This window comes from Salvia splendens, chromosome 22, assembly GCF_004379255.2.
Source record: "Salvia splendens isolate huo1 chromosome 22, SspV2, whole genome shotgun sequence".
In the NCBI taxonomy this organism is placed as follows: Eukaryota; Viridiplantae; Streptophyta; class Magnoliopsida; order Lamiales; family Lamiaceae; genus Salvia; species Salvia splendens.
The window spans coordinates 5065203-5078131 of record NC_056053.1 but is presented as its reverse complement, the minus strand read 5'-3'; the positions used below and the strand labels follow the sequence as shown (position 1 = coordinate 5078131).

General features: G+C 35.9%; 1 protein-coding gene across 1 annotated transcript; it reads left to right on the top strand.

Moving 5' to 3' along the window:
- The first annotated feature begins 5965 nt into the window (after positions 1-5965).
- On the top strand, positions 5966-11858 carry LOC121787512 (heat shock 70 kDa protein 17-like). The gene is made up of 14 exons (XM_042186255.1): positions 5966-6777; positions 7424-7656; positions 7755-7914; positions 8185-8430; positions 8518-8654; positions 8747-9083; positions 9164-9325; positions 9853-9924; positions 10040-10140; positions 10221-10290; positions 10778-10834; positions 10946-11007; positions 11175-11247; positions 11415-11858. The coding sequence occupies exons 1-14, from the start codon at positions 6007-6009 to the stop codon at positions 11613-11615; spliced, it is 2682 nt and encodes an 893-aa protein (XP_042042189.1). The 5' UTR covers positions 5966-6006; the 3' UTR covers positions 11616-11858.
- Positions 11859-12929: the final 1071 nt, after the last annotated feature.

Here is a 12929-nt window from a genome sequence, read left to right as displayed (position 1 = left end):
CTTGGAGAATAAACCACACATGTAGTTGAGCTTTAGGCGGGGCAAGGTTCCTCCAAGCCAATCGCCCGTGGTCTGTAGCTGTTTCATCCTTCCCCGTGAGTTTCGTGACCTATAGAACAAAGTTAAAAACCGAGAAAGATTTCGAAGGAAGCCAAGACCAAACTCTGACATCCCTCGTGTTTTCTCTCAAGCAGATGCGGTTCACGGCTTAGAAGGTCATCTTTAGATACGTCATGGCTCGATTCCACCGTTAGAGCATCTCCTACCATTACACAAAACCTAAACTCATTTTAGTGTAATTATACTAAATAGTGGTTTTACTTCAACCACACTAAATAGTGTAAATGGTTGAAGTAAAACCACTATTGGGAGTTTTATTTCTTATGTATATATGTAAAATTTTAAATTCTTATTTTATTATGCAAGCATGTTAACTTTTTAACTATATATATCAAACCGACGAAGTCAGAACTCATTCCAGTAGACAAAGTCAAATTTCAAAACAAAATTACAGATTAAAAAAGGGAACCAACAGAAACAACCAAAATAACTAAAACGATCAAACTCCATTAAAATTGAAAATCACAATTCCAGAATACAAATACACTCGGATTGAAAGTAAAAAACGTTACAACCTAGTACAACGGATAGAAGATCATTTTCTTACTAAAAGAATTGCACAGACAGACAGTCTGAACCACATAGAGACCGATATTGAAAATTGCCACCAGTAGTGAAATTATCTTCGCACTCTTAAAATTTGCATACCAAGTTTTAGCTTCACGAGAACGATAAGTGTTAAAAATTAGTTTCGTCTGACTTAGTTAGGCTATGGAACGATAACTGAACCTGATGATTGACATCCAAATAATGGAGATGAATGTTGTCTACCCCTCACTCCATGGAAGGTTCATTAACGATAGAGGCTTTGAAGTGGTTTATCAAGATATAATGTCACAACCGTTACCTATTTCGGTATATTGTACTGAAGTAGTGTTACCTATTTCGGTATATTGTACCGAATAAATATTCCCTCAGTCCCATAAAATTATGTGCACTTTCCATTTTTATACAACTCACAAGAATATGTGCATTCTATTTTTGGAAAATTACCCCAATTTATTACTATATACATCAACTTATTTACAACTTATACCACTATTAAACACTACTAATAATGCGAGTCACACTATCCACTAACATTACTTTAACTACACTTCACATATTCTCTCTTACTTTACCAATTTTGTGGTAAATCCCGTGACATATCAATTGCCCATATTTTTATGAGACGGAAGGAGTATAATTAAATTTATAAATGATTTATAAATTATTAATGGATATATTTATTATTTTAATCCAAAATAGTAAATTATATTATTATTTTATTATTGATTGGTGTATGTTAGAACCTAAGAATTTAATAGGCCGAGTACAATATTAATAATTATTAATATGTACGGCGCCTCTTCCCAATAATTTTCCCCGAGCTCTCTTAATCTTGGCCTCTTCTCTCTCCTGTATTTTGCCATTTTTTCGCAATCTCCATCTGCTGGATATGTTTTTTGGGAAATTTTACTAAGTGTGGAAATCTCAATCTCTTCGAAATATTTACTAAGTTGGGGAATGGAGAAATACAATATGACTCGGGCTTTGTTCATACCAAGCCTTGTACAATGGCTTTATCACATGATATCGGTAATGAATTTCAATCAAAATTCATAGTTTACTTTTGCTACCATTTGATTTAATTTTTGAATTTGTTTGCAGTTCTCATTGTTGTTGAGATATTCGAGCAGTATGTGCGGTTTGGTTTCCAGGATGATACATATATCCGGCAACTGGTTTCATAGCAAAATAGGGAAGGGAGATTGAAATCTCTAAGCGAGATAACATCCGTCGGGAAAATGCTGATTGATAATCGCACTGCCAACAACTACTGTCGGAATGCCAACTGTGGCAATCTAGCCTCGTTCCTGGTCCGCGTCCTTGAAAATGTAAGGGTGAAGGCCGGAGAAGGCTCTCAAGACTTGGCTGATCTCGGTTTTCAGTTGGCTATAGCCGATCCTGAGGCCATACAGAATGAGAAACAAGTATCCAGCCTCCTTTATGAGAGGATATCCTACCATGTACTTTATTTGGTTATTCTTGGAGCACTTTTCTAGTTCGTGTTTATTACAAAGAGTACGCCATCTAAAAAGGACGGTGGGTGGAGGGAAGATCTGAGGCCTTTTGGAGAGAAGATCTAAGATCTTTTGGAGCATTAATTCTAGGTTTTAATCATAAATAAATTCGACACCTAGAAAGGACATCCCAGTACCATACAAAATTATACTCCCTCTGTCCCATTAAAAATGAAATGTTTTCCTTTGTAGATTGTCCCATTAAAAATGAAACATTTCCTAAAATGGAAACAACTCTTTCTTTCTTTATTAACTCACAAAACTAAAATCTCGTGCCGATTTCCAAATGTTGTACTTAATCTTGTGCCGATTTCCAATCGCCCACACTTCTGATTTTAAATATAATTTACTATGGTATTTAATGTGATTAAGACTTATTTAGGATTAAGTACAATTTATTATGGTAATGTAATGTTCTTTATATGTTTTGCTTATCTGCTATCAATTAATGCTTTATCTGGATTGCTTGTCATATTGTCAGGTGTTTGGCTTTTCAGTTACCAAAGGGGTTTTTACTATGTTTCTGTTTGGTTTAAAAGCATGCAATTTGAACTTTATTATGTTTGGTATTGTAATGTCCTTTCTATGTTTCAAACTAATTTAGGATTAAGTATAATCTAGTATGGTATTGACTTATTTTAATCATATTTTTATCTGATTTGTTATAATCACAACAAAAGAGATTAAATCAGGATAATTCAACTATCAATGCAAAGTAGTATTAATTGCCTATACATACATTTCTCTCAATTTTAATACTAGTTGATAGAAGTAGTGGCACTATTAACGCACATGAATAATATGTTGTCTTACTGAATTAAAATACTTTCAGTTTTAATAGTACTATAAAAGTATTTGATCTGTTTGCTGCGGGCTATAATCCAACTTCCATTTTTAAAATTCGATGTTTTAAAAACATGCCGGGTAGATAGATAAATCGGCAAAACTATCGGTTCAAGCCGGAATACTATATACTATATACTATCGGTTTTGATTTTGAACACTATTTAGCTTATGAATCTGAATAATCCCTATATGTATATATTATACAAAAATATCAAAATTTAGTGAATAGTGTAAAAAGAAGTACTCCTATAATAAAATGCAAGTCTTGAATCTGAATAACTAGGGGTGTGCATTCGGGTTTCGGTTCGGTTTTTTGTCAAAACCGAATTTAGTTCAAAATCCAAACCGAACCGAACCCGAAAAACCGAAAAACCGAAAACCAAACTTAAAAAACTGAAAAACCCGAACAAAACCGAAAAAACCGAAAAACCCGAAAAAATAAATATAATATTAATATATATATGTGTGTGTAATTTATTTTATTTTATTTTATATATACTAATAGAATATTTATATATAATATAAAATTAATAATACATATAATATATATAATATAGTAGAATTTATTAAAAGAATATACTATATATTATATATAATTAATATATTAAATTAATAGAATATATATATAATTCGGTTATTCGGTTTTTTCTTCGCCCGAACCGAACCGAACCGAAAAACCGAAATTTTTGTATTTTCAAAACCGAACCGAACCGAAAAACCGAAATAACCGAACCGAATTTCAAAATTTCGGTTTGGTTCGGTTCGGATATTCGGTTTCCGGTTTTTTTGCTTACCCCTATGAATAACATACGAAGTGGATGGAGCATGCCAAGAAATCCCTTAATTGTGAGATTTTCAAGCTACCTATCAATTATTTTGGTATCGCCCTTGGAGCCAGCCCTAAGAGGGTTCAGACATGGAATCTTATCATCAATAAAATTGAGAAGATATGGTGAGAAATCTATCCAAAGCTAGTAGACAATACTCATCAAAGCGGTACTTACTGATCTATCAATGTAATCCCTCCGTCCACGAAATAATGTCCCAATTTGTTATTCTGGGACATCCACAGTGTAAAGTCCCACGTACTTTTTTCTATTTTAGGTCGTGGATCCACTCTCCACTAAATTCTTACACTCACATTCTAGTAGAGTTCGATCTTGAACTTACTAAACTTTAGTTTAAGTTTAGGATTGATAGAAAAGTTATAGATTAAGGATTTAACTAACTAATTAATCATATAGCTATAATTTGTTTAGCATGTTCAATGTCTCTCTCTACTACTAAATAACGCATCCTCTTTAGCATGAAATAAAATTAGAGGTGGAAGATTAATACATAAAGTTAGGAGCAACATGACTTATCTCTTGTCTGATCAAAGTGTCGTGTTTTCAGATTTTATTCACGTGTTTTATTATCCCCTTCGTATTAAAAAATCATTCTACAAACAATTTTTATTTCAATATCGACAGCTACAATTGAAATTTTGATATTGCAGCAATCATGATGTTGTTAGGTTAATTTAATTAAACGTGAGCGCATTTATTTTACATTGAATTATTAACTCTAAATTACACCTCACTCATATGTGAAAAATAGTAAATTATAGGAGTATCATGATTCATGAGAATTGCAAACAATTATTTAAAAATTTGATCATATTAGCCACTTCAATTGAAGTAAGTGATAAATGGTCGGTTACTCAAACTACCTATCTTTAAATGATAATTAAAAGTCCAATTATAGGATTATTTATTCTATTTCTTTAGGCAGGATAAACGTGCACATAAATATGCACTTTTCAGATGCTTCACTTCCTTCATGTCACACGCTTTACGGTCAACATAGGTAAAATATATTTTTACTGTTCTCAGTTTTAACAATTTCACATGATATTTTCATGGATACCCTAACATTTACTATTTCAAAATTGAATGTCAGTAATAATTGGAAGATCACATTTTCAATGTGAAGAATTCCATACATATATCATTTCAAATTCATCTCAAAATATTGAAATCCATCTTGCAATTTAGTTTGTTCAAAGAGATATATTCTCTCCGCCCGGTCTAAGTGAGTACATTTCATTTTTCACGTGTTTTGAAAAAATAATACTTATAAATAAGTAAAGTGAAGAGAAAGTAAAATTTATAGAGAGAATAATGTAGAAAATAGTCTCATCTATATTATTCTCTCATACTTTGCTTTCTTTTCACTTTAACTATTTATTACTGGCTCAACAAAGTTGAGTCATTTCCTTTAAAAAAAATTAAAATAAAACATCCAATCAGTTTTACTTTATTCCATCATCCACTTTACTCTCTCTTTATCTATCCTACTTTTTTCATCTCTCCTACTTTTCAATACAATTTTTGAATCTCGGTGCCCAAAAGTTTTGACTCAGCTTAGTTGGAACGGATGGAGTATCATTTTTTCCAAAATACGTGCGAAAATGAAACGTCTTAGCTTAGACTCTGACAGAGGAGTACATGAATCTACAATCATTAGAAAAGGCATACCAAAGATTCAATCAAATCTTATTCAAACTTGTCCACGAATCTATTACTACAAAACAAGTACTACTATTAATAAACACTATCCATATCGCGATTGATATCCATGAAATACTATTTACTATGGAAATAGCCCAACGCTAATAGTCTACTAGTAGTGGGCCGAGCTATTATTTAGTGGCCCAATGTCTAAAAATTGGGTTTATTGGGCCCATCGACCCGACCCGACCGCGAAGTCTCGAACCCATTATCACGGCTGCACTGCACATGTTAGTTTGCACTCGGAAACTTTTGACAACGCCATTCACAACACATCAGGCTACTCAGATTCTGCCACGTGTAATTTAGTCTACATGTAATATCTTGATTCGTTGTATGTTTCCACGTGGATATAACTCCTTTACAAAACCCCTTCCCCCAAAATCTCCATTTGATGCAACGGTGCGCTCGAAACTTCCACAACAATGGCGACGCCAAATTCACTGCACGCGCTGCTCTTTCTCTCGCTCTTCCTCCTGCATTCGTTCAGCTCCGAATCTGCTGTTGCGAGCATAGATCTCGGCTCCGAATGGCTCAAAGTCGCCGTAGTCAACCTCAAGCCTGGCCAGGCGCCGATCTCTGTCGCCATCAACGAGATGTCGAAGCGGAAGACGCCGTCGCTCATCAGTTTCCACGCTGACTCTCGCTTGATCGGTGAGGAATCAGCGAATCTCCTCGCGCGCTACCCTACTAAGGTGTTCTCCCATCTCCCCTCGCTCCTCGCTAAACCCTACAATTTCGCCCGCGATTTCCTCAGTAAACTGTATCTGAGCTACGAGATCGCGCCCGAGGACGCCCGGGGCGTGGCGGTTTTCAAGGCCGAGGCTGGGGATAGCGGGAATTTCACGGCCGAGGAGATGGTGGGGATGGTGCTCAAGTACGCGGCGGGGCTAGCGGAGACTCACGCCAGGACGAGTGTGAAGGATGTCGTGATCATGGTGCCGCCGTTCACGGGAGTGGCTGAGAGAAAGGGGTTGTTGGCTGCGGCGGATTTGGCTGGGTTGAATGTACTGGCTTTGGTGAATGAGCACTCTGGAGCAGCTTTGCAGTACGGGATTGATAAGGATTTCTCGAATGGATCAAGGCATGTGGTGTTTTATGACATGGGGGCTAGCAGTACTTATGCCGCATTGGTGTATTTTTCTGCTTATAACGCTAAGGTGTCCGGAAAGACGGTGTCAATTAATCAATTTCAGGTAACTTGTTCTTCTGAATATCGAGTATTATATTTGAATTGTTTCATTTCCTATCGACAATTGAGGTTTAGCATATAGATTGAATCTGTTGAACGTACTAATGATGTTCAGGCTTGTTTGAATATGATCGGTTTCTACAAGTTGTTTTGATTAGTTTTCCTTGGCTTTTTAATTCTCTTGTATAAACAAAGTAACAAAGGCGAGTTTTCCTGGGCGTTCGGTTCACTTGTATATACTTTTGGGCTAGCTGGGAGTATCTTATAGAGAATTAGGATGAGGTGTTGAACTTTTACAAATGTCATTGAAATGTGTAGGTCTTAAGCAATTACATGGAGTAGTATTTTTCTGTTCTAATGGTTTTACTAATGATGATCTTGCTGGATTGCATAGCAGCTCTTGATTTTTTAGATGGTTCTTGTTAAAAGTATATGGAGTAGTTTGGGTTGCGATCTTGATGTCTAACACAGTAACACTGAAATCAAACATTGTTTTTAGTCAATCTGATAATGAAAAGGGTGCGTGTGCGTGAAATTACCATAAGTAGCCAAACTTTCCTTGCACGTGAGCCATTCTTTCCAAACATAATCATCATTTTTTCTAATTTCAGTTTAGAGTTTGCTGTTTGACATTTGATAGTTATGACCAGGTGAAGGATGTCAAATGGGATGCAGAACTTGGAGGTCAGAATATGGAATTGAGGTTGGTGGAGTATTTTGCGGATGAGTTCAACAAACAACTTGGAAATGGGGTTGATATTAGGAAGTCACCCAAGGCGATGGCCAAATTGAAGAAGCAGGTTAAGCGCACAAAAGAAATCTTGAGTGCCAATATGATGGCTCCGATATCTGTAGAATCTATCTACGATGATCGTGACTTCAGGTTAGCCCGAGAAACCAGAAAATTGCTTTTCTGAAATAATCATTGATAATTCATTTTCTAGTCCCCTGTTTTAAATTCTTGGAAATTAATTTTTCTAGGAGCTCAATTACTCGTGAAAAGTTTGAAGAGATATGTGGAGATCTTTGGGAAAAAGCCCTTCTTCCCATAAAAGAAGTTCTTAAGCATTCTGGAATGAGCACTGATGATTTGTATGCAGTGGAATTGATTGGAGGTGCTACTCGGGTTCCGAAGTTGCAGGTACCTCTGAATTTTAAGCCACTATTTTAGGGTGTTGATGCAGTGGCACGACATTTCTTGCTGTGTAGTGTTTCTTTCTTAGTTTCTGGAACATACCATGTTATGTCGTTCTCTAAATAAGAACAGTTTTCAAGTTTGGCCACCATGCGTTGGCTTACTCTTGGTTTAATGCCAGAGCCTCAGAACAAAACAACAGCTTTCTGTTTTGAATCCCAGCTTCTTTCTTGGTATCAATGTATGGTTTGGGCTTGACAATGCTTTTCCCTACAGGCCAAGCTTCAGGAATTTCTTGGGAGGAAGCAGTTGGACAAACATCTGGATGCTGATGAGGCTATTGTTCTAGGTGCCTCACTACATGCTGCAAATTTAAGTGATGGAATCAAATTAAACCGCAAGCTGGGAATGGTTGATGGTTCTACTTATGGTTTTGTGTTGGAGTTGAAGGGTGATGGTCTTTTGAAAGATGAAAACACCAGACAGCTGATTGTACCAAGAATGAAAAAGTTACCCAGTAAGGTAAGTAAATTACTTTTTGGATGCAGAAGTTTAATGTATCTCTTTCCATCATATTATTTATGTCTCTTCTCTTTTACTTTGCTACAGATGTTCAGATCTGTTGTTCACAACAAAGATTTTGAAGTTTCACTTGCTTATGAGAGTGAAGATCTGCTACCACCTGGTGTTACCTCTCTTACGTTTGCGGATTATGATATATTAGGTCTTGCCGATGCTAGTGAGAAGTAAGGATCAATTTGAATCATAAGTCTGTTTTCATTCATCGGGTAACTGTATTTTTGCCATGAGGTTTTCTCAATGCCCTTGTATGTTCCAGGTACTCATCAAGGAACCTTTCCTCCCCAATTAAGGCTAATTTACATTTCTCTCTGAGTAGAAGTGGTATATTTTCTTTGGATCGAGCTGAGGCTGTTGTTGAGATAACAGAATGGGTGGAAGTCCCACGAAAGAATCTCACTGCGGACAACTCAACATCTGCTTCTGCCAACACGACGGATGCTGAAGCTAAGAATATTTCAGAGGAGAGCACCGACAAGTTAGAGACTAATAATGGCGATATTACCAATTCTGATTCTAGTACTAATGATTCTAGTAATGTTGATTTGGGTACTGAGAAGAAGCTAAAGAAAAGGACATTCAGAGTTCCCCTTAAGGTTTTCAAAATGAATAATTATCAGTTGATAGTTAGTTCATTTCTTAGTGATGTTAAAGAATGTATGTGTGTTGCATGTAGGTTATTGAAAAGACAACAGGGGCTGGAATGCCTCTCTCGAAAGAATCTTACGCTGAGTCCAAACGCAAATTAGAAGTATTGGACAAGAAGGACGCAGAAAGGAGAAGAACAGCTGAATTGAAAAATAACCTTGAGGGCTATATCTATTCCACAAAGGACAAAGTAAGAAGCTTACTTTTTTGCCTGTGCAGACTCTGAACATGTATGAAAAATCCCAGCGCATTGATCGTGCCTGTTACTCTGTGATTACTTTATATGTTAACAATATGGAATATGGATACCATTAATTTTCATATCATTAATGGTCTTTTTAGATGTCATCTTAGGATAATCGACTCAAGGTCTTGTGTTATATTCTCTCGTTAACCTAGAATTGCCATATAACTGATGATATCAGCTAGCTTTGTACCATCAAAATTTCATATGCATGATGCCACTATTCTGACATTAGTTTTTTCCATACGATTATTATCTTTTCTCATTTTTTAAGCCACCCCCCCCCCCCAATTCATTGCTACCATGGTATCTGTCTGACTCTGAGGTGGCTTTGCCCTTATTTTAGATCTTTTGATTACTTAACTCTCCCAGTCTTATTATGTTTTAGTTTACTGTTATTTTTTAGCATACTGCGATTCTGTTTTTAAAATTGAGTAAACTCACACATGCTTACTTGTGTGCTGATATACTAGCTTGAATCTGAAGAGTTCGAAAAAATATCATCTGAGCAAGAGAGGAAATCTTTTATGGAAAAACTCAACGAGGTTTGCTATCGATCCCTCTGTCCATGTACATGCATGCATGCTCATTGTTCCATGGATTAGTCAACACTTTGTGGTATTTGGTTTAGATACTTGCTGATGATATCCACTGATGCAGGTAGAAGAATGGCTGTATACTGATGGTGAAGATGCTTCTGCCTCTGAATTTCAACAACATCTGGACACATTGAAATCTATTGGAGACCCTATATTTTTCAGGTTTTCTTTTATTCCAATGATTCATTAGATTTATTACATCTCATTGTCTATGTTGGCCTTAATGTCGTTATTTGTTGTAGGCATACTGAACTCACCGCACGGCCTGCTGCATTTGAACATGCACGGACATATCTAACCGAAATAGACCAGGTAAAATAACTATAGTTTTGTAAATTTTTTGCTTACAGCTGGACATCACAAGAAAAGATGTGATTTAAGTGATCAAATGATGAGAAAGAGAAATATTTTCTCTACAACTTACCTTAACTGTTGGAAACCTTGACAAGCTATCTGATTATTTTTCTTTCATGATATGTTTTTTCACTTGTACGTGCAATTATGCTTATGACCTGCATGAATCGAGTCAAATATTTGAAGAGGATGAACTTGGGTTTAGTGAACTAAAGGGCTTTTTTTTGTAGAAAATTGTATTCATTTGCTTGAGTTTTTTTTTGCTGTCCTCGAGTAAAAGCTATGAATTTTTTTTGTCAAGGTTTTACTTTATAAGATTGTCCGCTTGTTTTTAGACAAGGTTTTACTGTATACGGCATTATGGCTTGAATCTTTAGACGCATGCTTAGACGTGTGTTATTAGATCAATCTCTCTGACTATATGTTCGTCACCCTAAATATTCAGATTGTGCAAGGATGGGAGAAAAACAAGTCCTGGTTGCCAAGAGAGAGAATTGACGAGGTACTCTTAACCTTTTATCTAAAAAGCATGAATTATCTCATGCAGACACACAATAGATGACTATAAATGTCATGATATGCAATCATCACCTTGACGTCTGCGGTTTTATAGGTCTTACGTGAAGCTGATAAGTTAAAAACTTGGTTAAGTGACAAGGAAGCTCTTCAGCAAAAGTAAGTTTTACATTTTCTTTCATTTCAATTGGCTTGGACAAGGAGACCCTCTTTTCATTTTAAGATAATATTGGTTTCTACCACAAAATATATATTAGAAGAAAATTATTTTTTGTTCTTTTTTGAAACTTTCCCATGTACGAAAGCATTAATGTAACCTCTAACAGGACCACTGCATTTAGCAAACCTGCTGTCACATCCGAGGAAGTACACGACAAGATTTTAGATCTCCAAGACGAGGTACTCATCTTCATAATCTTTAATGGTGCCTTGTTTGTTATTCTAGTGTTTGAAACTGAATGCGTACGATCATTTTTAATCCTTGCTACTTGCATGCATTTTATAATATGTATATTTTGTTTATTTACTCATTGATTTTTTATTCATGCTTGTCTTCTCATGTATAGGTTGGAAGGGTGAACAGAATCCCCAAGCCAAAACCTAAAGTTGAGAAAACTGTGAAGGTGGACGCAGAGAAAGATATCGATAAAGATAAAGATAAAGCAAACAACACAGATTCTGCATCTGAAGAGACCGCGTCTTCAGAAGATCCGGCAACGAATGAACCAGAGGCTGAAGCTGCATCCAAAGGCCACGATGAGTTGTGATATATCATTTAGGGTACACATACAGAACTGAAGGTGCCAATGCTCGTCGATATGCAATACAAGGATAGATATAAATGCTGATGATGATGATTAGAGGTAGGTACGAATAGCAAAATTTGGTTGGTCGGTTTTTTCTTGTGCCGCCGTGGATCGGATATACTTATAATTGTATTACTAAGAAACTCACAAGAGAATTGTTATTGACGAGCCATTTTTTATTTACTCATATAATTTTGTTTTGTATTTGCTTGTCTTTGTTTAATTAGGGGACATAGCAGTTCTTTGTTTTTGTGTGTGAGTTGGATATCTGCTGTTTGTGCTTTAGGTCAAATGGAATTGGAAGTCCATTTTGTATGATGTGTGCGATTGATTTGATTATTTCAATCGGGCTAAGTATAAATGCCATTTTCAAACCCCACAGAATAATAAATGCAATTATGTAGGCAATATATAATTTGCATTTTTTGATCTTATAAACAGATAAGACTGCAATTATAATTATCTCTTAATTATTTTGAAAATTAAATTTGGATTGAAGTTTAAAATTAGTCTTCTAAAAGAACATTTTGATACGATATATTATGTGTTAGTTTCTAATCTCAAATATGTATAGGTCCAAAATTATTATGTACTACTTATTAGAGATTAATGATAGGACACACAAAATTTTGGCCAAAAGTACGAGAACTAATTTTAGACTTGAGTACAACTCCCTTTTGGTCCAAAACATATAGTCAAATTACGAATTTTGTCCATTACATTCATTTTCCAATTTTCGGATCCATAACATACGAAAATCGCTCCCGATTTGGTTCTTTTTGGACGGCTCAGTTACAATGCGGAAGTCAACCGTTAATTAGCAAAGGTTTGACTAAATTAAGCTTTAAACTAGATTATTAGTGACTAAATAATTTTCTAATTATTTTCTTAAAAAATACAAATTATTTATTTTCATAATTATAGTTATGCTTTGAATAAGAGAAGAACAACTCTTCAACTCTCATTTTCAAAAAGAAGAAGGCAAAGTGTCGTTCCGGCGATTCTGAGCGATAAATTCCAACTCTCACTCCAAGCCCTAAATTCCGGCGATTCTGAGCGATATACCAGCGTTCCAGCCATGAGTTGGGAGTCTCCGAACCCACCTGAAAATGAAGTCGAGCCACCTGAGAATGAAGGCGAGAAGGGTCCTAGTCCGTTGGTAGCTAACCCTAGTCCCGAAGGTGGGTTGGCGTCGTCCAACCCTAGCCCCATCGCAGAAGTCGAAGTGGAGCTACATTCCGGTAACGACAGGTCAAAGTCAGACCCTAATTCTTC

Coding starts and splice junctions, on each gene's coding strand:
- LOC121787512 (XM_042186255.1), top strand. CDS start 6,007: ATGGCGACGCCAAATTCACTGCACGCGCTGCTCTTTCTCTCGCTCTTC. Junction 9,326..9,852: donor TCTATTCCACAAAGGACAAA/GTAAGAAGCTTA, acceptor CTGATATACTAG/CTTGAATCTGAAGAGTTCGA. Junction 10,835..10,945: donor CAAGAGAGAGAATTGACGAG/GTACTCTTAACC, acceptor GCGGTTTTATAG/GTCTTACGTGAAGCTGATAA.